We start from the raw sequence: 27,331 nt of genomic DNA on the forward strand, positions 1-27,331 counted from the left end.
AGACGAAGGAAGTGGCCCGAAACTCGGCATTCCAACGCCTGGAAGGGACTTGTAAGGCCGAGGGACATGGCGGGCCCCCGGCAGGCACCCAGCGGCCAGCCCTTCTCTGGGACTCGGCAGCTTCCAGCGAGGAAGCAGGAGTGCCGCGGGAACCGGGGCGGGAGGCGATGCCGTGTCCCGGGATACCCGGCGACACCGGGAACGGGCACAGTCCCCGCCGAGGGGGCGGGACAGGGAAAGGAAGGCAAAATAAGAGAAGGTCACCGCCGCGCATGCGCACTGCTCGCCCACTCCCACCATTACCTGCGAGCCACCCGGCGCCGTCGCTTTCTTTTTCTTGGCGGGACCGCCGCCGGTGCCCGGGCTCGCCGGGCGCTTCTTGCTGCGGGACGGGGCGCCGGCGGGAGAAGCGGCGGCGGGAAGCAGGCTGGCCATGCCGCCCCGCTCGGCTCCGCGGCCGGCAGAGTTCCCCCTCCCCAGGCGTGATGGCGGCGCTGTGCGCGCATGCGCAGTGGCGGCGGCGTGCCCCCTCCACCGCCGGCTGGGCCGGGCCGGGGCGGGCGAAGTGAATGAGGCACCGGCCGGAGCTTGTGAGGGTCCGAGCTCGGAGCCACCGCGGCCGGGGCCTCGGAGGGAGCAGCTCGACCTCCTCCTCATTGCCCTGCAGTGTCGCGGGCCCCTCCTTGGAGGCCTTGCTGTGTCAGCAGAGCCGGCCCCGGGGAGCCCGTGTGCGTGGGAGGTGACAGTGTGTCGAGGTGTGGGTTTGCTCGCCGTCGGGGGTGAGCGAGGCTGGAAAGGGCACTGGGTCTGAGTCTTCCGTACCACAGAGGTTTTTGCAGGTGTGCAATAAAGAGCTGTGCGAGACCCGGCTGAACTCAGGCTGTGGTTTCGGAGATGGGGACCTTGTCACCGCACAGAGCGGGCGCAGGATGTGTGCTGGGCCTGCGGGCAGCTGCTGCCGTAACCTGCCCAAGGTGAGATAAAGCTTATCGAAACGCCCTCATAACGATGAGAGTGGTGTGCGAGTCTCAGACTTGTCAGCTTTTGTTCCAGTTGCCTCGATAAAATATTCAGAGGGGTTTAGTTGCTCCCTTCAGTTCTCAGATGGTGAGCTCTGAGGACCCTAAACAGTAAGTGTTCCTTGTGGTCATCCACACTTAACTGTGCAAGCTGTTAAAATTCAAGTTGCAAGTAATTGCCGTTGTCATTAAAAAATTCAGAATATAACTACAGATAGCTGGTACTTGCTGCCTTTCTGGGTAATTCATACTGTTACAGATTTAGTTATTTCCACATTGTTTTACCATAGCTAGTGTCCTGGTCCGGAGTTTTTAACACTTGTTGGAATCTGGAGTAGTTTTGCCCTGGGGAGACATACAAGGATAAATTTGAGGGGACTTGGACTGTGCTCCAAAGTGTTTTCGCAGTCCTTTTACTGTCTGTGCTGTTTCATGCCATGCCCCAGAGAACTGGTTGGTGGTGATATGGGGTTGCACACTGTTCTTAAACTGCCTGATGACTGAGAAAACTTTTTATGCTTGCATGCACCTGCATTCAACGTACTGCTCAACTTATTACCATATTTGTTTGAGCTACTTCAATGCAACGCCTGTCTTTTAGGTTTCTAGCTGCAGCTGTATGAGATCCTGCCCCAGCACTTGCCTTGTGGAGAGGCAGAGGTCCAAGAAGTTGATATTCAGGCATAAAAATTAGGTCACATTTATAGACGGTGCTGTAATGAGGACAGAGCTTGGTCACAGTAGGGGTGCCAGGCAGTGCTGTGTAAAACAAAAGCTTTGAAGGTGGCCTGAAAGAGAGTTGAAGACAAAAGCCTGGACTTCCAGGCTGTGTTCCAGGCACCTGTATATGTAGCAGAAAAGCAGGACAAGATTTGCTTTCCAGGGGCATAAGCAAGGCCTTGTACAAACATCCAAGTCCCATATTCTCCTTCCCAACTGTAGTTGCTGTCTTTCTGTGTGAGCACACAGGCTGCCAGCAGCATCACAAAGGAAACTGGTAAACTCAATTGCATTTGCCCCTAGTGATTGTTTCAGGCTTGTGTGTGCTATGCAGTACATGTTGCTTCTTGCTTAAACAGACAGCCTCCCGTTGCATGCTCAAGACGGTGACTTGAGTGTGGAATTAGCAGGGGCACTGGGAATTGCAGGGGAGTTGTGTCCCTTGACAAAGCCAGATCTGCTTTGCTGTCTGCTCAAAGTGTTGATCTTGTCTTAGTCAGCCTTTTCTTGTTCCCAGGGCTGGGGCCCATCTCTTTCCCATGCACATGCCGTGTGCCCAGCTCTCAGGCATGACCAATTAAATAGGAAGCATACCTTATCACAGGGATGTTTTTACTGAGAGGAGCATCTTTAATGAAAGTGCATCATGCAGAGAATTAATGTGCTGCATCAGTGAAAGTTTTTAAATAGCACTTAGCCAGGCATTTTCTTACCTGTGCCCACTTTTATCAGTTGGTTTACTAAAAATCACAAGGCCCACGTGTATTGCAGCAATATTAAGTACAATAGAATTTTACATGGTACCAAATGGTTTTACAGAATCACAGAATGGGTCCAGTTTGAAGAGACCACAGTGGGTCATCTGGTCCAACCTCCATGCTCAAGCAGGGTGATCCTAGAGCACATGGCACAGGATTGTGTCCAGATGGTTCTGGATACCTCCAGTAAGGGAGACTCTGCAACCTCTCTGGGCAACCTGTTCAGAAGCACCTGCATAGTAAAGAAGTTTTTCCTCATATTCAGGTGGAATTTTCTGTGCATCAGTTTCTGCTTGTTGCCTCTTGTCCTATTGCTTGGCACCACTGAGAAGAGCCTGAATCCATCCTCTTGGCACCTTCCTTTCAAATACTTATAGACAATGATGAGGTCCCCTCTTGGTTTTCTCTTCTCAAGGCTGTACAGGCCCAGCTCCCTCAACCTTTCCTCATAAGGGAGGTGCTCCAGTCCCTTTATCATCTTCATAGCCCTCTGCTGGACCTGCTCCAGGAGTTCCCTGTCTCTCTTGTCCTGAAAAGCCCAGAACTGGACACAGCACTCCAGATGTGGCCTCAGTGGGGCAGAGTGGAGGGGCAGGATCACCTCCCTCGACCTGCTGGCTAATGCATCCCAGGATACCACTGACCTTCTTGGCCCGCAGAGCACACAGCTGGCTCATGGACACCTTGTTGTCCACCAGGACCCCCAGGTCCTTCTCTGCAGAGCTGCTTTCCAGTAGGTCAGCCCCCAGCCTGTACTGCCTGAGGTTATTCTTCCCCAGGTGCAGGACCCTACACTTGTCTTTGTTGAATTACAGAAAGTTCTCTCTGCCCACCTCTCCAGCCTGTCGAGGTCCTTCTGGAGGTCTGCACAGCACTCTGGGGTATCAGCCACTCCTCCCACCTTTGTGTCAGCAGTGAACTTGCTGAGGAGGAATCTGCCCCTTCATCCAAGTCATTGATGAATAAGTTAAACAATACTGGCCCAGTATTGGATCTTGGGGGACACCACTAGTGACAGGCCTCCTACTAGACCCTGTGCCACTGATTATGATCCTCTGGGATCTGCTGTTTAACCAGTTCTCAATCCACCTCACTTACAATCCTAGAAGACCCATAACTCATTGAGAAATAGCAACAATGGTAATGTAAATGGTGAGAGTGTCTGCAGGGATGAGTAGGAGAACTGAGGATGGGAGAAGGGCTGTGGCGTTGCACAGTTCCTTCTCCCTGCTCCTTGATTGGCTGTCCAGAACCAGCCCTGAAAATTAAGAGATGTTTTTCTGCTGAATAAGTGCCATGTGTATTTTGCTGGCTTCCTGTTACACGCTTACATAGGCAGTTGCTTTGTGATATGGACAACGGCTCACCTGAAGAGGTGCCAATTGCAATTACTAGTCTGGCTGGGTGTGACATGGCTCTTCCTGCTGTTCATTTTGAACCTGGCTTGAGTTGAACACCTTTTCCCTTTCTAGTATGCAAGGTCTATTTTTTTATATATCACCTTTCTAATAAGAAAATTAAATACCGCTCAGCAACAACTCTGCACGCTCTGACATGAGCAATCACCCACCTGTAATAGCCTCAGAGAGCTGGAAAGGCTCCTGTTACTTTTTTTCAATAATATGTGGGGGAAAATGCAAAAATCTCCTGAATTAGAACAGAACATCTCAGGGTCCTATCCCGGGTTTGTGAGGTGGGGGTTGGGTTTTTTGTTTGCGGTTGTTTTTTTCACCATTTGGCTGCATGAAAATTGACCACAATAGTTTTCTTATCATGCAGAGGGAGTTACTCCAGTGTGAAGCTTATTGAGGCATATGAAGAGTGGTGAGTGCCTCATGATTAGGATAATTTGAGTCTTAATATTTTTAATACAGGAAGAAAGCGATGAGAGAAAAAAAAAGTTTGGAAAACAAGCTGAAGGATCTTTATCATGACTTGGGATAAGCCGAGTGGAGAGAGCAAGGTCCCCAGCAGCTGTGTGAGGCCCCTGTGCAGGCTGTGGCCCTGGGCTGCAGGGGTCATGAGAGGGCTCTGCCACACAGAGGGCTCTTCTGTGGACTGAGAGGTGTGACATCAGCCACCAGGACAGCAAGGACCGACCTGGAATGGAGGAGCATGGCCTGCCACTAGGAATGTCAGTAATGTGTATCTGGAGGTGCAATGGTAGCTGATGGAGATCCATAGGCAGAAATGGCTGGGGTAGTGTACTCTTGGTCAGAGCTGCTCCCAGCCCCAGGTGCAGCTTCGTAGCGAGGAGAGAGCTCTGCCAGTTCTCTTCCTATTGGGGAGCTGGCCCAATGGAGTGGCTGGTTGTTGTGGGATGCTTTCTGGCTGACACATTCAGGCTGCCTGGAAGTAAAAGTCTTGCATGCTTTTGGACCAAATGCATGGGTGCTCTTCAGCTCCATCAAAAGGAAAAGGCTGGTCTCTGAAACTGAATTTATTTTATTCCCAACTTTGTTCTTAGATCTCTCTCAGGACCTAATTTACATTGCATCTGGCTGTTTAGCTTTCAGTAATCCTACTATTCATACCATGAGAAAAATGGGTGGGTTAAAAATTATATTGTCTGTGGCTTCACTTGTTGTCTATGTTGCAGTTTGTAAGATTATCAGGTAGCTAAAATGGTGTGAGAGAATATGTATAATCCCTCTGTATATCACTGAATTAAAGTGAAGGTTTTACAATTCTTACATAACCTCTTTCTGCATGTTGGCTTTGTTTGTTTGTGTTTTTTGTTTGTTTTGGTTTTGGGGGTTTTTTTGTTGTTGTTGTTTTTTGTTTTGTTTTGTTTTGGATTTTTTTTGTGTTTTTTGGGGGGGTTTTTTTGCATATCTACAAAGTGGTGATAACTTTTTACTCCTTGGTAGGTTGAAATAATGCTAGGAAGTTGTCACAGTTGAGAAGTAGTTGCTAGTGATTGTTACATAGTGATTTGTACTATTACAATTTCCTAGCAACAATATCCAACAGTTTCAGACAACTCTGTTAATCTCGGCATCTCTAGCAGTGTTGCACAAGTGCAATTTGTGCTATAATTTCTAAATTTTTAATAAAAAAGACTTAGCTCTTATTAAAAATAAGAACAGCAACTGTTTGGTTTTGTGTTTTGGAGTGTTGTTGTTTTTTTTTCTTCCTTTTTGGTCGTGTATTTGTTTACTGGGTGTCTTTTGCATTTTAATAGAGGCTCTGGAAAAAGTAAGGATTAAAGTTGTTATCTTCGCTGCTCTGTCAGGTAAAAAGCAATGGATTCCTGCAGGGTAGCTTGTGAGGTCTTGGTGGCATTTTGTACATTATTCTTTAAAGTACTTGGAGGCTTTGATGACTTTTCAGAGCCTGCAGTGTGAACTCTTGTGATTTGCATTTGTTCCCTGCAATTTGCAGCTGCAGGCACTGCACTAGCTTTGTTTAAATATAATGCCAAATGCCTTTAAAATAGGTGTTTGAACTGTGGATTAAGGAGACTACTTTTGTAATATTAAAGGCCTTTTTACTGAGCACATCAAATATCTAACATTCAATGCAATCTTCTTGAAGCCTTTTCTATATTCTTAGCAACACAAAAAGAGAAGCAGGGTCTTTAGAAATGCCTTTTGTGTCATTTTCCTGGTAGCCTTTCCTTCTTAAAGTTTGTTTTAAAATGTGACAAATTTGACACATCAGAAACGAGCAATAAGAGTCAAAGTGTTGTTCTGCTTGCAGTTTAGTTGTACTTTACTTGAATTTTTTGCTAGTAACTCAAGTAAAGTTATGTTGGCAGCACACCTGCCATTTGCCAGTGTTGTTGCTTGAAGTGTGGACTACTGACCAAAAATTGTATTCATGCTGTGCCTGGCAAGTTTTACCAAATTATTGTGTAGGCAAGGGAAATCTAACCCAGAAGGTTTTGTTAAATACAGACTTCACTATGGTAAAATAGAGTTATATGCTGGAAAAAAAAAAATTACATGTAGTATTTGACTTTGATTTTAAACATTATTCTCTTTGCATACACTGTGAAAGGGAGAAACTGGCCATTATGCAATCTAATGGAATCCTGTACTCTCTACATCCTGGATAATTAATTATTACACAATATTTAGCATATTTACATAGTGTCTCAAAAGATTTGTGAATTAATTTATCATATTAAATTTAATCTTATCTTTTTGAAAGTGGAAACGGGTTAAGAATTTCCCTATTTAGTTTGCATTCAAACTGATGAATGTTTTCTTCAGTTATTCATGTGAACAAGTTCTTGGTTTCCAAAATGCTCAGCTGAGAAAGATAAAAATGTCATGATACTCATTTGCGTAATCTTTAGTGCAGTAACCACCTTGAAAATGCTGTGGGTTTGTAGACTGAAAAAAATGTGGATTAGCTGAGTAAGTAATCTGGTTTATGAACATAAAATCTTGGTGGGATGGCAAATAGTTTGCAAGCAATCTGGAGACTGAGCGTGGTCATGTAATTAATTTATTAATAATTTTAAAGAATAAATCCACAGAAAAATGTCCCGTTGAATTCATTAACAGAGCAGGGCTTGAAGTCACTGAGTTAATTGCTCACAGGGATTAGCTCATGCATCTCTACTTGTTAGAACGAGTTTTCTGGTGCTGTAGCACTATTAGTTCTATACTAATTTTACATTTGCCTGTAGATTAAGGCTGTGGTATTTTTACTGCAATTAGGGTATAAATTTGAGTAAGTTAATAATGCCAACAGTATCTCTAAGTGTTCATGGGCCATCCATGAATGTTATCTGCTTTGCTCACTGTTCTATTCTCAATGCGAGAAAAAAACCCCGAAAGACGAAGATGCAAAATGTACCCTGTATGTGACATCTGCTTGATGACATCTTGACTTTGTTGGTTGTTTGTCAGTCTCACTTGTTTTCTTTCCCAAATGCAAACTAGGAATTCAAGTGCTAGATAAACCACTCTGGTGTGTGCTGAACTAGTCAGACCGCACCCAGTGTCTTAGCCAAGATCTCTGCTGAGTTGCTACTGTGCAGACCAGATGATTGAACAGACAAAAAAGCCCTAACTAAATTTACTCAAGATACTCAAGAGGAGCCTAGTTGGAGCACAAGATTAGAATTTAGAGAAAATGTTTCTGGGTTCATTTCTTTTGGTTTAGTTTGGTTTGGGGTTTTTTAGGGTTTTTTTGTCTTTTGTTGGCTTGGGTTTGTTTTTAGTATGTATATATATGTATATATATATATATATAAATAAATCACAGACAAACACAAATTCATACTTTATTTCTACAGCCAGTGATTTTTAAAAGTCTCATCTGTTGATCCTGGGAAATCCTTAGACTCTGTGTGAAGTGGCCAAGAGAAGCAAATTGATACTGCTTAGCATCAGGGCAATTTTTGAGACGGTCCTAAAAAGATCATTTCTTCTTGAGTAAAAAGTGTTCCATACGAAAGAAAAAAAATTAAAATCGTTGATACTACATAAATCATGGGCTGGGGTAAAAATAAGTGGCTAACAGTTGCAGTAGAAGGCATGGCAGAGCCTGGGTGATTTATGAGCTGGCTATGAATCAGCGCTGTTGCCGTGCCTTGAAACACACACATCACACAAGCAGGAAGCCTGCAAGGCACACGCTGTAATCCTTTTGCTTGTCAAAGCTTTGGTTAGGCTCAATTTGAATGCTATGTCTAGCTTTGGGCATTACACTTCTGGACTCTCTCCAAATCTTTCCTGTCTTTCTTGAAGAGAAGAGGATACTCTGAGGTCTAGGGAGCATAGTCTGTGAAGAGTGGTTGAGAATTTGGGTTACCTATGTGGTAAAGGATAAGGAGAAGAAGGGGACTAGGGGAGATTTCTGCAGAAAAGGAAGACTTGTTCTCTGTGCCTGTTACAGATGAACTCAATTTATTATGCACTATAGGCAATTCTTTATATACTAACCATACTTCACATATGTTTGGGGGTTTTTTGATTGGTTTTCTTTTTCTTTGTTGTTTGGCTTTCTGTTGTTGTTGTTTTTGTTTTGTTGGGGTTTTTTTTGACTAGTAATGACCCTACTAGAAGAGTCTGGTTTTTTACTTTCTGTGATACACTCAAGTGGGTAATACATAGAGGAATTTTGGTATTTGCAAGGATGAAGTTTGGTTTTTTCTTTCAATGATTAGGTGACTACAATTTGAGAAGTCTTAGGTTTTCTTTCTAGGTTTTGGTAGATAAGTCCAAGGATATGAAAGGCCACTGCAAAGGGGGAGGGACCATCTCTCTCTGTGTCTGTAACAATGAAGGAATAAAGGGATTAACTTTCCAGCAAGGAAGATTCAGGTTATATCACAAAGAACTTTTCTCAGAAAAGGCTATTCACACTAGAATAGCTTGCTTTTGAAGGTTTTGAGAAACAGGTTAGACATCTGCCACAAAAGATCATGCACAACTGATTCTACCAAGAGACAGGAGAGGAGATTAGATGACCTCTCAAGAATTTTTCCAGTTCTGTTTTCTGTGATTCTGTCAATTCCATCGTTACTCATTAAAGGCATGTGCCTTCACGCAGAGGAGCGAGCACTGAGGCTGGCTGTATGGTCAGACTGTTTAACCCAGTACATAACCCAGTACTCCATCTCCAGTGGGAGCTGAAAGCAGATGTGCAGGGAAGACTGTACAAACAGGGTGACTACACAGGGTGATACTTTTTCTGTCGATAGCTTCTGTGTATTTAGTAGCTTTTTTATGGATTCCAGTTCCATAAATTTATCTTGTGTCCCTTGAAAAAGTTTGAGCTGTTAGTGTTCCTGGTATTCTACAAGCAGAAGTCTTGTAGCTCAATCCTGTGTGTGAAGACCTTTCTCTTGGTTTTAACCTGACCCCATTTTAGCTTCATTTGGTGCTTCTTGGTTCTTATTTTTTTAGATAGACATTAAAGACTCACTCTCTCCATTGCAGGTAAAGACTTTATAGACCTTTACCTTATTCATTCTTAAACATTTCCATGTCTAGACTCAAGAGTTCTGGGTTACTTAGCTATTTATTATATGGTAGATGATGCTTGGATTCTCCTTGTTGCCCTCTTTGGACCAGATGGAGGGAACAAACTGCAAGCAGAAGTTAAGATGCAGACTATAGGTAGCAAAGAGATGTTTTCTCAATTTCTTTTCAAATAAGTGATTTTTTTTATTGCACTTCTGTTGAGCACTAAGTTTATGTTTCCATTATCTGGCTGTCCTAACCTCAAGGCCCCCCTTCTTAAGTAATAATGGTCAACTTATTGTATATATGAAATTTGGACAGCTTTATTCTCCTGTGTATCTTTTACTGGTTGTCTGTAGCAAATTTCCTGTGCTGGTTTATTGCTTAATTTCTAAGTCATGTAAAGTGATTGTTTATTATGAGCCTTCACTTTCACTACCCTAAATAGTAAAGTAGCATCAGCAACTTTTGCCACCTTGCTACACCCCCTTTTCTAGCTTGCTTATAAATACAAGGAGCGACATGAGTCCCAAGATAGATTTCTGTGAGGACTGTTTACTTCCCTAACTCTTGTAGGTAATTATATTCTAATTTTTGACAAGTTCTCTATCTGTGCAAGGGCCTTCTTTATTTCCTGGTAGGTGCTTAGGTTCCTTAAGCCTTCTGGAAATCCAGATAGATTTTATCAACTGGATTTCCACTGGCAATGTGCTTTTGGGCATAAAAATAAGACAGTAGTAGCAAACAAAATTATTATCTTTTACATGAGAAACTGTTCTCTTCACCAAATACAAATTTGTTAGTTTAATCACACTATCAGATTTCCAGTTCTGACACACGGACTTGCTGTGCTTTTTAATTCTCAGAACACAATTTCATCATCTGCGTCTTCATTTTTTGAATACTGGAATTGGTAATAATAAAAAAATATAATCATAAATGGATGCATTTTACTGCTTGAAGAAAGATTTTGATGAAGAACATTGTTAACTGAGTGCTGTTGAGCATTTCATGTTATACAATAAACAGTTTGCAAAAACATTTGAATCTTTTAAATACTAATCATGCCTATTGAAACAAACAAGATTGTTTTTTCAGCACTGTTTAGTGTTGTGTTATTGCTGGTATTATTGAAAAAAAAATAGGTGTATTGTCTTTTATATTTCCTAATTTATGTTTGAATGCTACTCAGCAGACTGTGTGGGTGAGAAAAAAGAAAAAGTAGCTTCAAGTCAGGGTTATGGTATCCTGTCATGTTCATTGCTCTGAGTTTGGTAAAAAGAGGGAATTTACTTGGTTGTATTAGGTAGATATATGCAGCCCTTTGCAAAAAAGATATTTTGCTAATTATGTCATTGTATGAGCAAGCTAAGATCTCTGCTCCTTTAATGAAAAAGAGTCAATGATTAAAAATTTAATGCACATTTTCAGGTGATTAAAAATGATGCATCTGAGTACTTTTCAAGGTTTTTCCCTTCCCCCAATTCCTTCCTTCCTCCAACACACTCCTGGCATGGGAATGTGTTGTTTCCTGTAGCAAATACTGAGGGCTGATATGAGCAGAAGATATTGTCTTGATCACCTTTCATCGTTTATGATTGAAAGCAAATGTTTTCTGCATGGTTTTGATGAAAAAAAAATCCCAACATGCTACAAATATTTAAATTCTTCTCTTGAAATGTTCCAAGGAATTTGTCTTCTCCAGCTAAGGATCTGAAAATGCATATAATTATACCTAATAATTTCACCACTGTCAGATTAGATTGATTTTTAGTCACTTTTGTGCAGATTAGATTCAACTCAGGTGCTCAAGCTGAAAGGAGGTGCATTAATCTGCAGTGACGTTCAGTCTCTTCCAATTAGCAAGTTCTAAGAGATGTTAGATAATGCAAGTTTGATGATGTGAAACATTTTTGTTCTGCCATGGTTTAGTAAAGTTAAGGACGTTTAGGCCTTCAAAGGCAACCATCAGCAACTTAAGTGTTGGACCTACAAAGAAATAATAAAAAAAGAATGAACAATTAATAGAAATAAAGAATATTCCTGACAGATTAAAAGGCTGAAGACAAATGATGGTGGTTAAATCGAGACTTTGAGGGAGATGTTTAAAAAAAATACATTTCCTGTGATATAAGGCTGTAATGAACACATCTTTGTGCAACCAAAAGGTGTCTTTTAAAATTTAGGTTAGTGTATTGACTTTTGTAATGTGCATAACTTTGCATGTGGTGGTTTCCCTAATGCTGCATAACCTGGTTATCTGTTATGTATGTGTTTCTGTGCAGTTGAAGGTCACACATTAATTTCTTCAAACTGCATGTGGTCAGACCATAATTTTAATTATTTTCAAAGCAATAGTGCATTAGCATTACAGAAGCGAACAGTGAAACACATAATACTGAAAAATGAAGTGTGAAGAAATGACATTGCAATGTGTGCATGTCTTCTGATTTGGCAGAATTAATGCTGGCAAGTCTTTGCTGTAGCTTAAAGTATATGTGTGTTGCTTAATTATCTCAGTTACTAAATATGCTTATTGCATAATCTGGGGTAGCAGTAATTGAGTCCGTTACTGTAGATAAACAACTGACAATTTATAGTACTTCAGGAAAAAATCTTGACTGTAAACAGATGTCATAGAATCTAAAATATTGATGCTATCTTACTTTTACCGTGATGAAAATCTTAAAGTGTGCTCTGCCAATGCTTGTTGAAAATTGACAATATTTCCTTTTTATTTCTTGGAGAAAAGAGTCTACACCAATTATATTAATTTCTTTTTTCCTTTTTACACTTCCCTTAATTTTTGAATTAGCTATTAATTTATTTTTGTTTGTTTAATGTTTGTATTAGCTAACATCAAAAAGCCAATTTGTTTTAATAACTTAACAAGATTGGCTTTTGATTAAATGAGAGCAATATGGGATGTGATTTTAACTGATGGAGCAATGATGATTTGGTAGGTGGGTAGGCAGTTTTCAATCTCCTACTTAAAAACATGTAATAAGTGGATTGTATTTCAGGAATGTTTGCATAAATATCAAATTAGTGTTAGAACAAACAAAAATCCAACCTAGTAGGAGCTCAATATGAGTACTAGAAACTAGTTTGAAAGGCATGGCAAGGTATAGTTGTTCTCCTGCAGATCATAATCCCTTGTAATTTGAAGGTTGAAGTCCTTATATTTTTCAGAATGTCAGCCTGCCTAATCCCAAAGGAGTGGTCAATATCCACTTTCCCACGTCCATAGAACTCTAACTGATTGTTTAAAATTGTACATTAGGTTGCAAAGAGGGAATTTTGCTACATCTGAAATAATCCATGTAAGAAATAGGCTTAGTTAAGTGTGGGTTGGTTTTTGTGTTGTTTGGGTTTTGTTTCTTTTTTTTCCTGTGTTGGTGATTATGCTGATTATGAAATATCTACTGCTTTAAAATATGTAACTTCTGCATCATAGTCTTGTCTGAGTGATTTCTGTTTGGATGGAGCAAGGCCTAGGCTGATTGCTCATGGAAGCAGTGGAAAAGTCTCCACTGACCATAGCAGAAGCTAGAATTGCTGCAGAAAGAGAAGCTACTTCATGTGCTTAAGAAGATGTCTCTAAAACTGGAAGTCTCTGATATCTTAGGGGAATGAAGTTGTAACTTGTATGAAAGACTTTGTATCTAACCATCCCCTTGCTTTGTTAGGTTGTGTATTCTTATTATACTAGATGCCATGCAGCAGTGGTAGATTGCATTTTAATAAATATATATATCTATATGAATATATAGGGACTACAGTATTATGTGACTGGAAGTCACAGACACAAATATATATATATAAAATATATAAATATCTATATATGTATATAGAAGTGAGTGTATGTAAAAAGCACTTCAGAGGGCTCTCCTACCATCATTAAAGCTTTGCTATAGAGTACAGTAAGAGTGAGTACATGCCTCCTGTCATGCATAATTATTCTCCCAGTCTCAAGGGGCAATTCTCTATTTTACGTCTGCAGTATGAAACTGATCTCACAAATACTTAGCCCAGAAGTGTGCATTTAATCTTGGAAGTAGGCCCACAGAATTTAATGAGCCCTCAGATGGTAAATTCTTTGGGGCTTTTATTTTCCTTTGTGCCTTATTCAATGGTAAGGACAATCTCCATTAGCTTTTACATTAGCTTCTTCTGTTACTTACAGCAAAATGCTTTTAGGTTTTGGCTTGAAAATGTTAATTGAAACACATAGGCACAAAAACTCTGAGGCAAAAGACAACAAATAAATTAGAATTATTCCAAAATTACATCTGAAGAATTTGAGTTGGCTTTCTGAAATTTCAAAAGCTACAGTTTTGAATGTTGCTCCAGGAGTTGTCTGATTTGGCCTTCATTAAAAAAGGGTCTTACAGAAATAGGGATTTTTTTTTAGAGAGGAAGGATTGTAGACCTTGAATAGTAAAGATTCCAACCTGCTGATGAACATTGATAGTGAAGGTAACTTTGGCTTCTGTGTAGCTGGGAGTAAATGTAGAAAACCACAGCTTTTGTTAGCTCTGTTTCTGACAGCCAAAGGTATCCGTTCTTACCCATCAGAGTCCTTTGAACTCCATCCAGTTAATAGCATTCTTCCAACTGATTGCACCGGCTCTGGATGAGCCTTTTCTTCTGTTTGCTTCCCAAATCACCTGCCTAAAATAAGTTTTCTGCAGGCTGGGTTTGCTCAGTAGAATTGCTGTGGTCTGACTATATGTTTATTAATAAGCTGTATGTAAAGCACAAGCTTGTTTTAGATAATTGACACCTCATTTTTTTTTTTCTTCCCAGAAGGTTTCAATCTTTCCTTTTGGAGCAGGGGGTAATTTAACCTCGCCAGCAGAGAATTTCTAAACTTTGTAAGTTTATAAACTTTGCAAGCTTTTTGATACAGTTAGAACAGCATTTCTATTCTACTGGTGTAAAACAGTGTCCCACACTGACCAGAGCTCAGTTATGAGGCTTACATGATGATATTCCTTTAGGAGCATGCTTTGAAAGAATTCGTGGAAAATCGTGCATGGTTTCTTACGTATTTTTATCTTGAGGGTTACTCTGCTAGCATCTGTTTATCTTCTCTTTTGAGGAAAAAAAGGGGGGGGGGAAACGGGAGGAAGATGAAGTTTTTATTTTGGCAATAAAAACAAACTAGTCTATCATTGTTATGAGGGAATTAGGTAAGATGAGTTAGTTTGTGTATTGGTTTTTATTTTAAAACTGTATTTGAAAGGCACATTATCTACTGCATTGGTTTTCTTGTTAAAAAATGGTTTTCTGGCTCAGCAGTGCTGTCAAGGAGTACAATATGTCCCACCTCATTAAGTACTACCTTTTTTCTTCTCCATCTGTCTAGAACAGCAGGAAAACTTGTTTTCAAACAGAAAAATAATCAGTTTTGTGCATTTTCTTTCTTCACCTCTGTATCTGTGTGCATCCAAAAATTCAACCAAATTTCCAGGGAAATGCCTCTAGAACAACAATCCTAATAAAGGCACCATTCAGAACATCAGGGCCTGTTTGGTATATAGCAAGGTGATCAACTATGAGAGCCCAAACAAAAAAATATCTTAGAGTCACAGGTTGGTTTGGGTTGGAAGGGACCTTAAAGATCATCTAGTTCCAACCCTCCTGCCATGGGCAGAGACACCTCCCACTAGAGTAGGTTGCTTTTATTGGACACATGAGGGAAGGAAAATCTGCCTATTTAATAGAAATAGAAACTGTGGATGATTGACAGCATAGCTAAAAGAAATATAGAAAGGGAGGTATTTCCTGCTCTGTTTGAATATGGGATAAGGAATTCATCACTGTTTGGATGTTAGGAGCAGTGCAGCACTTGTATATGGCAGTTATTTACTTCCATATAAATCACGCTTTTTAGGCACAAGAGAACTGCCCTGGAGGTTATTTGGTTCATTACAGAGAGTACTATTCAGATTAAGGCCCTGATCCACCATAACAAAAGGGTAATACTTGTCACTTGCTTAGCTGGGTAGACAGCAGCAAACTGCAGATGCTGGTTTTACTACTGGAACTAAGAGAAAAACAACTCCAAAAACCAGGAAGAAAAGGCAACAGCAAAACCATCAAAACGCTGCCCATGTTCTCAGGTAATTGCTTTCATCACCATTCAGCTTTTGGGAATTCCAATGTTCTTCGGGTTAGAGTGATTTTCCTCATGGGACTCCTATCTATGCTGTCTCCTTATTCTCTACAGCAGCAGCTCAGAGGTCCTGCAAGAAATCAATTTTAAACCTATATTGTCTTCCTGAAGAATAGTCCCAAAGACTGAATGAGGGGCTCTAATTAAACCTTTTGCTTTCAGAGGCATCAGATCATACTGATACTTTTCAACTAGTTGGAGTAGTGATACTGAATGAATAAAACTGTTAACTTGAAAAGGTCACTCCTTTGCAAAGTCAGGGATAGTTGCTACGGGCAGAAGTTGGCTGCACAGGAGGCCCGAAATTCCACATCAGAGGCTGGGTAGAAAATTGTATTTTGCATCTGAGGTAATACCAGAGGATGTGTAACTGTGTTAATGAGTATTGTTTGCAATACAAAAAGTAGTTTTTAAAAAGTAAATAAATACAGGTTTAGAAAACAGCAAATAGGCTAAAATAATTTATTCCCTCAATCCTAAAATATTTACATCCTTAGTTCTATTTTAGACACAAAAGGTAAGAGACCCCAGTGAGTTAACAAAAGAAAGAAGCATGCAAATCAATTTCAGACAACAGACACCAGTTACTCATTTGCCACTGGGTGATGTTTAACAATCTGAGAGTAATGAAAGGAATTTTCAGGGAGAATAATTTACTGTGTTCTGGGCTATGCATGTGCTAAGGATGATGTCATACCCTGAAAGGATATCTATGCAGACCATAAATAGTCTTTCAGCTGCAGAGATTTAACACTTATTTTGCAAGATGAGAGTATATTTTCAAATAAAATGCTTTTCTCTTTCTTTAAAGAAGGATATTTCAAACTATAAAACAAGTTTTATTGTTAAAACGGTGCTAAACAGTGATATGCTATAATGAAAAGTGAGATGCACGTAACAAAATAGAAGCATGAAATGAAGGCCAGGAATGGAAGGGGAGGTGAGACCTTGAATCCTTTTGGTACTATGTCACTGACTTACTTTGCAGCCTGAAGCAAGACCCCAGTTTGCCTCCCAAGAAGCAGGGACAGAGGTCACAGGATTGCACCCTGCATTACAGGGTCACGTGTAGTTCAGTTAGGATTCAGTGTGGTGTCTCCTAGCCTTGGTGCAAGTGTAGCTGTCTGTCTAAAAAAAATGGGACTCAGTTTCATCCCCAAAAGCTTTGAGAACCTCAGGTTAAAAATGTGGTGGATATACATGCTTGCTCACTTAAAACTTGCACTAGCCAATGCCAGTGCTCTCAATATTTAATAAAACTCAGATCTTGTGTACATTCAGATGAGTAGCAAAAAGCAAGACTTTGTTTAGATGCAAAAGTACAACTTTAAAACAATATTTTAAAAATTATAATATTGTGCTTACTCTTGACTGATGATTAGCCCCAGCATTACTATAGGACAACTGGAATGCAGTTAATAACCCTGAGCAGGTACTATTTTACCTTCCATGGCCACAGCCCGTGCTTCATCTTTCTGTTACTTCGTCGGACTGACAAATATGACGAAAGCTGTCATACTTTGAAATGGTTCAAAAAGGAAATAATATTCCTGCACTGTCTTTGACTTTCTTCCATTGTCTCTTTCCCATAGCAAGCTTCAAGATCCCACTGGGACTTGTGGTATTTGGGCATTGTATTAAGCACTTTATCTAAGCTCTCTGGAAATACCTACTTACTAAACTGTGCTCATGCACATCTGCTGCTCACTTATTATACTGGAATGCTCGTAGACTTTTTGCTTTTGCATTATGGGAAACCATCTCAGAAATGGCACTCTGGAGAGTTAAAACTTTTTCTGGAACAGACAGGAGGAAAAGAATGGTATGAAAATAGATTCATATAGAATTAAATAAATTAATGCTGCTTTGCTGGTTTTAGACTATATGCTGAATCTTTTTCTCATCTCTCAAGTGTTTAGCTCATTCCTTGCATGGTCTCCATGTTTGTTACATTTGAGGAAATGATCTTTCTGTACTGTCCATGTGTGCTAGGATTTCTGATACATGATTATAACATATAATAGTATATAATTATTTAACATATAATTGCTGAAAATAATGTGGCTTGTGTTTAATTTAACATAATATTTGACTGGGGCTGGAAGAAGTAGAGGGAGGTTTCTGTGGCTTGTTTGTGTAATAGGGATGAAAACATAGTCTTTCCCCTGGATCCACAAGATTATTCTCGAGGTAGAACTATTTGCATTACGTAAAGGAAGAGTTAAAGAATGCAGGCAAGCCACAAGGTGGGAAGGAGAAGTAGATCAGGCAGACCTTCCTTATTGTGTCTGTGCCAAGCAGTGCTACTATGGCTGTGGCAGCTGCTGTAGCTCTAGGCCTAAAACAGCAGCTGCCAAGTACTGCCTTGAGGTGCTGGATTTTTTTTTTCTCTAATCCCTCCATCCTGGGCTTGTGCTCAGACACAGTGCACTCTGTTCCTATACAGGATTTAGAAAGTGGGTAGTAAGCATTAAAACAGCTCCAGGTGAAGGGATTTTCATCCACCTTGTCTAAAAACAGTGCAAGTCTGGAAAGAAGGCAGTGAATATATAAGATCAAAGATCATTGGTATACAGCAAGACAGAAGGAATGCCCTTATCACTTAAGTGTATCCTGAGTCAAATATTTTATACTAGTATATACTTTGAGATTGTGGCGTAGAAGGATTTAATAATAAGAATGGAGCTGTAAAAATTTCGACACCTTCATAATTCTTGAAAATCGTTTAAAAAAGAAGTCTGAGTGATGGATTATTCCTTGGTTTTACAGAAAAGTGTCTTCGTACTTTGGATAAATTATTTGAGCTCCACACACTCGTCCTCCACTGTTTCCAGAAATCAAACTCCTAGGGAAAGTATGTGAATTCCCATGGTCTGGGCAGACCATAAGAGAGAAACTGAATTAAGACACAGAGGTGATTCTTGCCTTTTGCTTTTGTCAGCAGCTTGCATGTCTACAAAGCTCACCTGCAGCAATTACATATTGTCGGTACATTTCGGTTAGATGTGTACTTAAAGAGAGAACTAGCTAAGAATCATCTTCAGCATTATTGCCCCTGCTGACTCCTGCAAGTTGTAAAAAACAAGTGAACTGCAAATTACCTTTGTATTGAAAAGAGAAATGAAACCTAAGTTCATCTGGAAGCTGGGGAGGTGACGCCATGTGTTTATAGTGGCCTGTGTAATCTTTTTCTGGGTACTCATTTTGAGAGGTGTCAGAGAGAGAATATGGAGTTAGACCTTTGGTCTGACCCAAACCATACACTGGTGCAGGTGTAGCTCATTTGTAATGTCATTTTGGTAAATGGTAAATATAATTAAATAATTTAGTTGTAGTGGGCGTTGATCATTTTAAAAACCTAACAGGGCAAGCAAACTGGATTCTAGGTTAGGGGTGGAGTGCTTTGACTGAAAATAACGTGTAGGAATGCTACTCAATACACACTTTAGGAACATTTTCCTAATGGGAAAACCTATGAAATAAATCTTAAGGGCTTGTTCTACCTGAAAAGTGAGTGGTAAGTAGTGTATTTTTATTACATTAGTTCACTTCCTTCACCTGCTAGTAATTTCTTCTCATGCTTGTAAACAAACAAACAAAAAAAAGCGCCAAAAAAAAAAGAAGAAATGTTCTTGCTTGTGCTTCACAAGCCATATATATAAGAAATAATGATTTCCTACCACACCTGTTTATTAAGTTTCAATCATTGCCTCCACTAGAAACCTACTGAAGGCAAATGGACTATCCAGTTGTCACTGAAGGCATAATTTAATGATGTAGTATCTCTACACTGATGAATTCACCCTTTTTAATGTGCTTAATCTATGGTGCGTGAAGCAGATGGTACCTCTGCTTTGCAGACCTGTCTGTGGAAAGCCCATTTCTTCTCCTTTTTTCTTCTGCATGTGTTAAACGGAGCCTATTTATTAAAGAAGCCATCAAGGTACAAAGTTGAAGCCTCAGGAGCCACTTTTACAGTCCCTTTTCAGAAGGTACCTCCTACTTCAAGCAGTTGTTTTCCAAGTGGCCTCCAGCACCCCCTACATAATTGCCTTGTTTCACATTTGGCAAAAAATAATATTGCTGGCCCGCTGTGTGAACAGTGATGGTAAATAGTGAAGGATAGATGGAAGCAGTTGGGTGAGAAATCTGTGACAGGCTTTTGTGTGAAAACATTTAGTATCTGCTCTCACTTTAATCATTTATTATTTTTAAGTCAGTGACAAAAACATCCTGCTGAAATAGGAACACTGGGATCCCATCTGCGGGGAGAATGGGTGGTGTTAGACAGATCTTACTATCGTGTCGACACGACAGTATATCAGGCAAAGATATTAGTTGCTAGTTTTACTGTTGTTTTTTAAGACTGCTCATGAAAAGCTCCTTTAGCCAGGCTTACGAACTTTCAAGTGGCTGCATAAAATTATATCTTGTCTTTGTTTATCCATATCATAAAGTTATTCCAGAAAAAATAAAACAGAGACTTCATCTTTTAGAAGTTTGCTATACCTTTATGTTGCCCTCAGGCCACTTCTATTTTTCTTCGGAGAAGGTGGATTCAGATTTCTTCCAGAATAGGACCACTTAGTAAAGGCTGGAGCTGTTTGTGATAAATCTTCAGTCCTTTCAGTCACATGTATATTTGAATGAAATGTAATAATTATTTTTCTTTTGTCTTTTAAACATCCACATTTTGTAGCTGTGGATTAAGTATATTGAAACATGTCATTGCTGTGGCAAAATTGTCCTAAAAACACAGGACTCACCTTTTTTCCTGTTACAGAACTTAGAAATAAGTATCAAAACAAGATATGACATATGGAATAGCAACAGGCTGTGTAAGAGTGATGAATATGTTCCAGGTTTGATGTAGATGAAAATGGAAGCACTTTTATACCTGCCAAAACCTTTTAACAACATTTTGAAAACTAGTGTTTACATTCTTTGAAATGTTTATATCTAGAAGCAACCTCCTACTTTGGCAAACTTGTTTTAAATACTCTCAGACCTCTGACAAATATACTGATATACCCCAATGTTGTCTGAAAGCTTGTTTTCACAGAATCACAGAACCACAGAAGGGGTATGGTTGGAAGGGGGGCATCTGGTCAAACCTCCCTTCTCAAGCAGGGTCATCCTAGAGCAAGTCGCACAGGTTTGCATCCAAACGGTTCTCGAGTATCTCCAGTGTGGGAGACACCACAACCTCTCTGGGCCACCTGTTCAATAGGAGAGTTAGCAAAACTAAACATTTAAGGACTGTAATTTGAGAAACTATCCCCCAATGAGGAATTAACATTGTTATCCTCTGGTGGGTTCTTCCAGTAGGCCCAATAGAAAAAGTATAGTATCAGTCAAGATGAATTTTAGGAATATTGAAAAAAAAATTTGCAAGGGTCACCAACAGTATACTCTTTTACCAAATGCTTTGCTTAATGATTCACAGTCTCCTGCAACTCCTGACCATTTTGTGGTACAATATTACAGCATAGATGTCAGTAGGACCGTGTGGCTGCTATTCAGCTTGCACATGGTGGCAAATGACTTAACAGCTATTAGGCTGTCAAACCAACATGATATCTTTAGGACTGGGCTTACCCAGTCCAGTTTTGCCAGTCCAGTCTCACTGGTTTTGTGTCCTTAATTTTCTCCTCAGACACAAGATAGCATCCTAGTTCTGGTCCAATACAGGGGAAGAAGTGGTGTGAAGGAGACCTGTTCTCTCTCTAGTCCTTTCCAGCAAAGGAGCGAAGCAGACAAGGGCTGGGTGCTTATGGGCTCGGGGAACATTCATGGGAAGTGAAAGTGCCTTGCACTCCTCACCGTGGGAGATGAGGTCCTTACCCTCCCTCTGGGTGTCAGCACAGATCCCAGCTGTCCCCTTCTCCTACCCTTACAAGTCAGGTGAGATCAGATCAGCTGGGACGTGAGATTGGGTTCATGAAAGACAGACATGTTCTTGTGGTGCTCTCTCTGTTTACCATTTGCCCCAAAGGGTGTTTTTGTTATTATCAAGAAAAAAATCTACTCAGTGCAGCCACAGTTCTCTTGGAGCAAATCAATTATTTGCGTGAGGAGTACAGAGATTACCTGCTTCTGTTGTTTGGTTTTGAGCAAAGGAGCTTTTCCCATCTTTATTCACTGCATGTCATGGGAACAAATGGAGGACATAAAGCACTTCATTCTTGCCCAGGCTCAAGGGGAAAGGAAAAAAAAAAAAAAAGAGGTTGCATTTAATAGACAGAAGTCTGGGACCCTGGAGTAGAAGCTGTGTATGACTGCCTCTCAGATGACGCTCCAGTTCAGGAAAACTGGTGAAAGGACATCTGTTGGCAAATTGCCTTTTTCGGTTATTTAGAGCAGCAAGTTGAAAAACACAGGAGATGAGGATATGTGGGATCCCAACTGACCATAAGAAATCAAATTGCACTCTTTAAAAGAAAACTGATTACCAGACATATTAAGCTTTAATCTTATTTGCAGTTAGTAGCCCCAAAGAGAACGCTTTGTTGGAGACCTTCCAAGAACAGCTATTACAGACAGCTTGTAAAGCAACGATGATGCGATGGAAATAATGCAAATACAGTTCAACATTTGCTATAATAAAGTTAGTTTATGACACCCTTTGTAACAACCTCAACAATAAATGCCAATTTCCTCATTGGCAATTAGCTCTGGTGAGACAAACACTTCCCCAAAGTTGACATGAAGGCAGTATTTACATACTTCTTTCTTTTTACAAAACGGACTGTATCTGGCACATAAGTGTACTTTTTATTTCTAAGATTTCTAAGCATCATTTAAATACTGAATGAGTGCAAATGACCTCCACTAATGTACTGCTTCTGTGCATTCAGTTCAAATGAGATGCTGCTTCAGATGCAGCAAGCTGCCAAACCCTGACACAGTGACCTGCTTCAGCTGGGGAACACTTTAATTCCAGTTCTGTGAGGATTCTTTGCCAAGGCTGCTCCTGGCTGTTGTCCTCATGACACTAAGCCATGCTGCTGACGTGAATTATGGTTAAACATATCTTACCTGTGGGATCTGGTCACTGATGCTTCTGTTTACCTTGCAGGTAGCCTGAACTTCAGTTCCTCATCTGCCCAGAGCCTGGTAGCTGTGGCATTTGTGTTGGTCAACCTCAATTCACTTCTCTGCAGCTGTAGGTGGGCTGCAGGTGTAAGATGGAGACTTATGCAGGTAACTGTGCCCATTAATGCCTGGTACAGTGCAAATTACACAGGGGGTTCTCCTCTACATTCTCCTTAAACCTGGTATTTTTGGGGGTTCTGGGCACATCAGAGGAGTGGCATAGCTTGGGCAAACATGTAACCAAAGAAAGAAAAATACTTTTTTTTTTTTTTTTCTCCTCTCCAGGCAACTCTGCAGTGTGTATGTTAGGGGAATTTGAGAGTCTTGTGAAATCAGAAGGCTACCGTGGACTATAATTACAAACTATCACAAGGATTTTTAAAATGTATTTATTTGTTCTCATGACTTGGAGATGTATATATTTTAAAAGATCCCTCCAATAGTAGTTTTACAAAGTTGACTTAGTAGTGTTGCACAATCCATAAACCAGAATCGCAGTTCACTTCTCTTAATACAAATACCACAAACTTAGTCCTTATAGACTACATTTTTGAAAGTTGTCTTACTCCAAAATTACATCTTTTTATTTACATGGTTTAGTAAATTCATACCACTTCTTAAAGTGTCTTTGGCTGTATCTAGACGTCTCGCATTGACTTTTTATTTTCATGAAATTGATAATGTTTTTGCTAAGTGAATTTCCTGGACTTGGTTGCAGTGTAATAAAATAGATAATTAAGGTGTCATAAAGGCATTCCACCAGAGGGATTTGGGATATATCCTACAGCATCATCAGTCATAACAGAACAAGTGTTAAGCTGCTTGTATACAACAAATCTCAAACTTTTTAGTGTAAATTGGAAATACACATTTTTTTTCCCACAGGAAAGCCTGATACTTCTTGTATTATCTACCTGTGTATAAGCACACATATATTCAGCCCCCAGCCTTTAAATGCTAAATGAAGGCAGCTCTATAGCTTTTGTGTGCATTATGTCTCACAGGGAAGTTACCTGTCATAGTACACGCTCCCTGATGAATGTATCAGCTGAGCAATACAGCAAAGCTCAAACATTTAAGTTGTTTAAGCACACAAGGTATCTCATTCAGCTCACTGAAGGTGAACATATGTGGGAGCCCTGTGCTGGGCTAAGAATGCCTCCTTGTCCTACTGTTTATGCATTGGCTACCTTGGTATTTTCACAGGAATGTTTACTCTGTCACCTGACTACAACTTTAAGCATTTTTCAAAATGTTTTTTATTCAAACTATTTCTGTCAATATTAGTCAAATCCTCTTTTAGTCTAATCCTCAGGTCACCCTGGCTAGATGTCTCCTTAGGAATCCATCCTGCACTTTTGACTCTTCCTCAGTGAGGGGAGAGCAGGCAGATGGAGTTCAAGTGCAACCACTGTGCTGCTGCCTGGCACTCTCCTGCTTAAAGAGGCTGGGCCTGAAATAGCTTCAAAATATAAATCAAAATATGTGGAGAAATAGGGTCCTGTATGCTACCTAGCAAACTAAGTACTCATCCTCAACAGATCTGGATATGAGGATTCTGGTTTTGTCTGAAGAAAAAACATCGTAAGTGAATGGTTTGAAAACCCAAGAGCCTTTAAAAAGGCCTAAGTTACTTTTGAAGGAGGCAAGAGGAAATAGCACCTGCATATGTGGCAAACAGAATTAAAAAATCAGTCTCAGAGTCAGAAAAACTAAAAATACCATAGAATTAGTGGCGCTGTGTGGTGGGTAAAGGGCTATTACTAGTTAGCATCTGAACAAAAAGATCTTTAAAGAGAGAAATAAATGGAAGCAGCAGCAAAATTCTGCACAGAATTATGAGGCATCAGTCTGACACGTGTTTGGCACTCACCTAACTTTGTCTGCACATTTTTTTTCCTTTCCCTGTTTAAATTCTATTTTGAATATAGGGTTCCTGCCAAGGAACTTGTTAAAAATGTTTATAATGAGCACAGCGTGGTTTTTGGGTTCTGTAAACAAATACCTCTTTAAAGTTGTACATCACTTCAGAGACTTAAGATTCACTCGTCAAGGAAACCCAGTGTTTTCTTCACTGAAACTTTGCTAGTTAGACTTTTCTAAAGAGGGCGTACCAACTTTGATCTATAAGCTGTAAAAAGCTGAATTTAAGAGTAGGAAGATGATAAAACACTTTCCAGAACTCAAGTGTCAAACATATTCTTGAGAGGGGGTGTGTGGATTTGTGCGGTTTTGTGCGTGATAAGTAATTTTCTAGTTATATTGAATAATCTTAGTCCACAAACATGGTTCTAGGGCAGATGTCTTAACATTTTGATGCTGCCTTGCCCAGGGGCCACTGCTAAGAGGCTTGTTGCAGGCTAACGAGGTGCTGCAACATTCTTTCAGCCATGGGGCCCAACATCGCTGCAACATATTGTCAAATAGGGAGACTGTGGCGCACCACGTTGACGGTACCCAAGCTATGCCAAAGCCACCCGTGGCCCAGCAAGGAGCTGGGAGCTGCCGCTGACCCCCATCTCAAGGCGTAGGAAGGACAACTCAGTACCACGCGGTTCTTGCAAGTCCTCACAGCCCAGACCTACTTTTAAGGCGCACGTAGCCGCGGGTGCAGCAGGTGCCAGCACAGCAGGAATGACACAGGAAAACACCACACCTGCTCACCGGCTACAGACCCGAGACACCACGGGGAGCCGCAACCCCGGGCGGCGGCCACGCACCCACAGCCCACAGGGCCGTGCACGAAGCACCGCACACCCTGCTCAGTCAGGGCCCCCCGGGGCGACACGTGTTGGACCAGAACCGGCCCAAGCGAGCAGCGCTCCCCGCACGGCGACAGGCGGGACCGAGGGTACTGCCGCCCGCCGGCTTTGCTACACCAGGGCGGTGGGCAGCAGTCCCCGACCTCGCCAGGTACCGGCACTCCCGCGACAGCGACCCCCACCCCACCACGGCGACCCCCGCACATCCGGGACAGCGGCGGGGCGGAGCGGGGCCGAGCGGGGCGGTCACCGCCCCTTCCCTGGTCCCGCCTCCCCGCGCCGCCGCCGCCGCTGCCGCCGGTGATGGAGACGCGGCGCTGAGCGGGTCGGGCGGCAGCGGTGGTGCGCGGGAGAGCGGGCGGGGGCGCCGCCGTCGGCGGCAGCAGCGGGAGCGGCGGAGCGCGGGGCATGCGGGGCGGGCGCCGCCGGGGGGCTGCAGCTGCGGGCTCCGAGGCGCCGAGGGAGGCGGCGGCAGCGGCTCCTCCGCGGGGCTCCGTGTGACCGCGCCGCTGCGCCCGGAGCGCGGCTCCCGGCAGCCGCAGGAAGAGAGGGGCCGAGGCGGCGGCGGTGCGGCGCTGCTTCCCCCGGCCGAGGGGCGAGGCGGCGAGCGGAGGCGCCGGCTCCCCGTGGCCGTAGCGGCCGCCGCCGGCAGCGCAGCGGCAGCGGCGGCCGCGCCTCAACTTGGTGCGAGGCAGCGGCCGCCGCGACGAGCGGGCGGAGCGCGGCTCGTCCCCGTCCCCGCCGCCGCCCAGAGGATTTACCCCGCTGGACTCTGTTCCTCGGGCGCCCGGTGACAGACGGGGTCGGCGGAGCCCTTCGCTTCTCCCCGACGCCCGCCCTGCAGCGACGGAGAGGAGGGCCGAGGTGAGTGTGGGCTCCGGGCGCCTCGGGTTCCGCTTCCCCCCGCGCTGGGGCTCGGGGGAAGGGAAACGCCAAGTTTAGGCAGCGCCGGGCTTCTTCCCTCTCGGTGAGTCCGCGGGGGAGCCGCCGCTTGGGCCGATCGCGCTTCCTCCGAGCGGGGTGGCCCTGCCGGTGCTGCCCCGGGGGCAGCCGCCGGGGAGGACGGGCACACACAGCCCGCGGCTGCCTTCCGGTGGCTCCCCGAGGTGCTCCATGGTCGGGGGAGCTGGCAACGTCCTGTTGCTGCTTCCAGGGGTCGGGAGATGCTGTGTGTCAGCAGCCTCCGGCAGCGTACCTCTCTCTCTGTGTGTGTGTGTGTGTGTGTTTGTGCAGGGGGGGAGTACCAGGGCAGCAGCCCCGGCTCTACCTCTGCACCGCTGTCATATCAAGTTCGTTCAGTTAATGTTTATTATGTAACATGTGACTAATATTTTAGACTTTCTCTTATCTACTGGAATCCGGATCAGCCTTATTTTATTTCCTTTTAATTCATAAAGCTGAAGAAGGTCGGGGAAGCTAAGACTCTCATTCCAAGTGGTTGCCTACAGGAACTTGGTTTTCATGTGACTTTATCCGTGTTAACAGAGGCTTACTACCTCCTTCCACTTCAAGAAAGCAGAAGTGTGTGTCATCTGCCTTCTCCACCTCCAGTCCCCTTTTATTATTAAGTCCCGGCAAGTTTCTTTAGGTTCTACTTGGTTTTAGCAAACTCTAGAACCTGCTACTTTGTAAACTTACTGGGTGAGATACTGAAATAGAAACTGATTTTTGTGCAGCAGCTGCTGAGAGAAATAACTTTTATGGCGATGAACAGGAGTGAAACAGTCTCTTCTGTTTATATAAATGATGTTGGCACTACATGAACTGTAAATGAACATAGCCAACAGCTGTGCAAACCAAAACTATGTAACTAACCATGTATTATTATACACTGCTGATCTCAACTTCACTTCTTTGCAAAGGCATTCAAGAT

General features: G+C 42.2%; 2 protein-coding genes and 1 long non-coding RNA gene across 5 annotated transcripts in view; 2 read left to right on the plus strand and 1 right to left on the minus strand.

Annotated features, from left to right (window-relative positions):
* The window catches only part of INO80C (INO80 complex subunit C), a 29,545-nt gene extending 28,884 nt beyond the window's left edge, over positions 1 to 661 (minus strand). The window contains exon 1 of the mRNA XM_027643924.1: positions 304 to 661. Within this exon, the coding sequence (XP_027499725.1) occupies positions 304 to 657 (354 nt within the window). The 5' untranslated portion in view covers positions 658 to 661. The remainder of the gene's footprint in view (positions 1 to 303) is intronic.
* LOC113947401 lies at positions 569 to 23,697 on the plus strand. The gene is made up of 3 exons (XR_003527711.1): positions 569 to 728; positions 22,680 to 22,804; positions 22,982 to 23,697. It is a non-coding gene; the product is annotated as an uncharacterized LOC113947401 (long non-coding RNA).
* A 2,427-nt stretch (positions 23,698 to 26,124) lies between these two features.
* The window catches only part of GALNT1 (polypeptide N-acetylgalactosaminyltransferase 1), a 90,644-nt gene continuing 89,437 nt past the window's right edge, over positions 26,125 to 27,331 (plus strand). For all 3 annotated transcript variants that reach the window (XM_027643937.1, XM_027643938.1, XM_027643936.1), the window contains exon 1: positions 26,125 to 26,322. The gene's annotated coding sequence lies outside the window, so the exon portion shown is untranslated. The remainder of the gene's footprint in view (positions 26,323 to 27,331) is intronic.

Source organism: Corapipo altera, unplaced genomic scaffold, assembly GCF_003945725.1.
Source record: "Corapipo altera isolate COAL_440 unplaced genomic scaffold, ASM394572v1 24b, whole genome shotgun sequence".
Taxonomy (NCBI): domain Eukaryota; kingdom Metazoa; phylum Chordata; class Aves; order Passeriformes; family Pipridae; genus Corapipo; species Corapipo altera.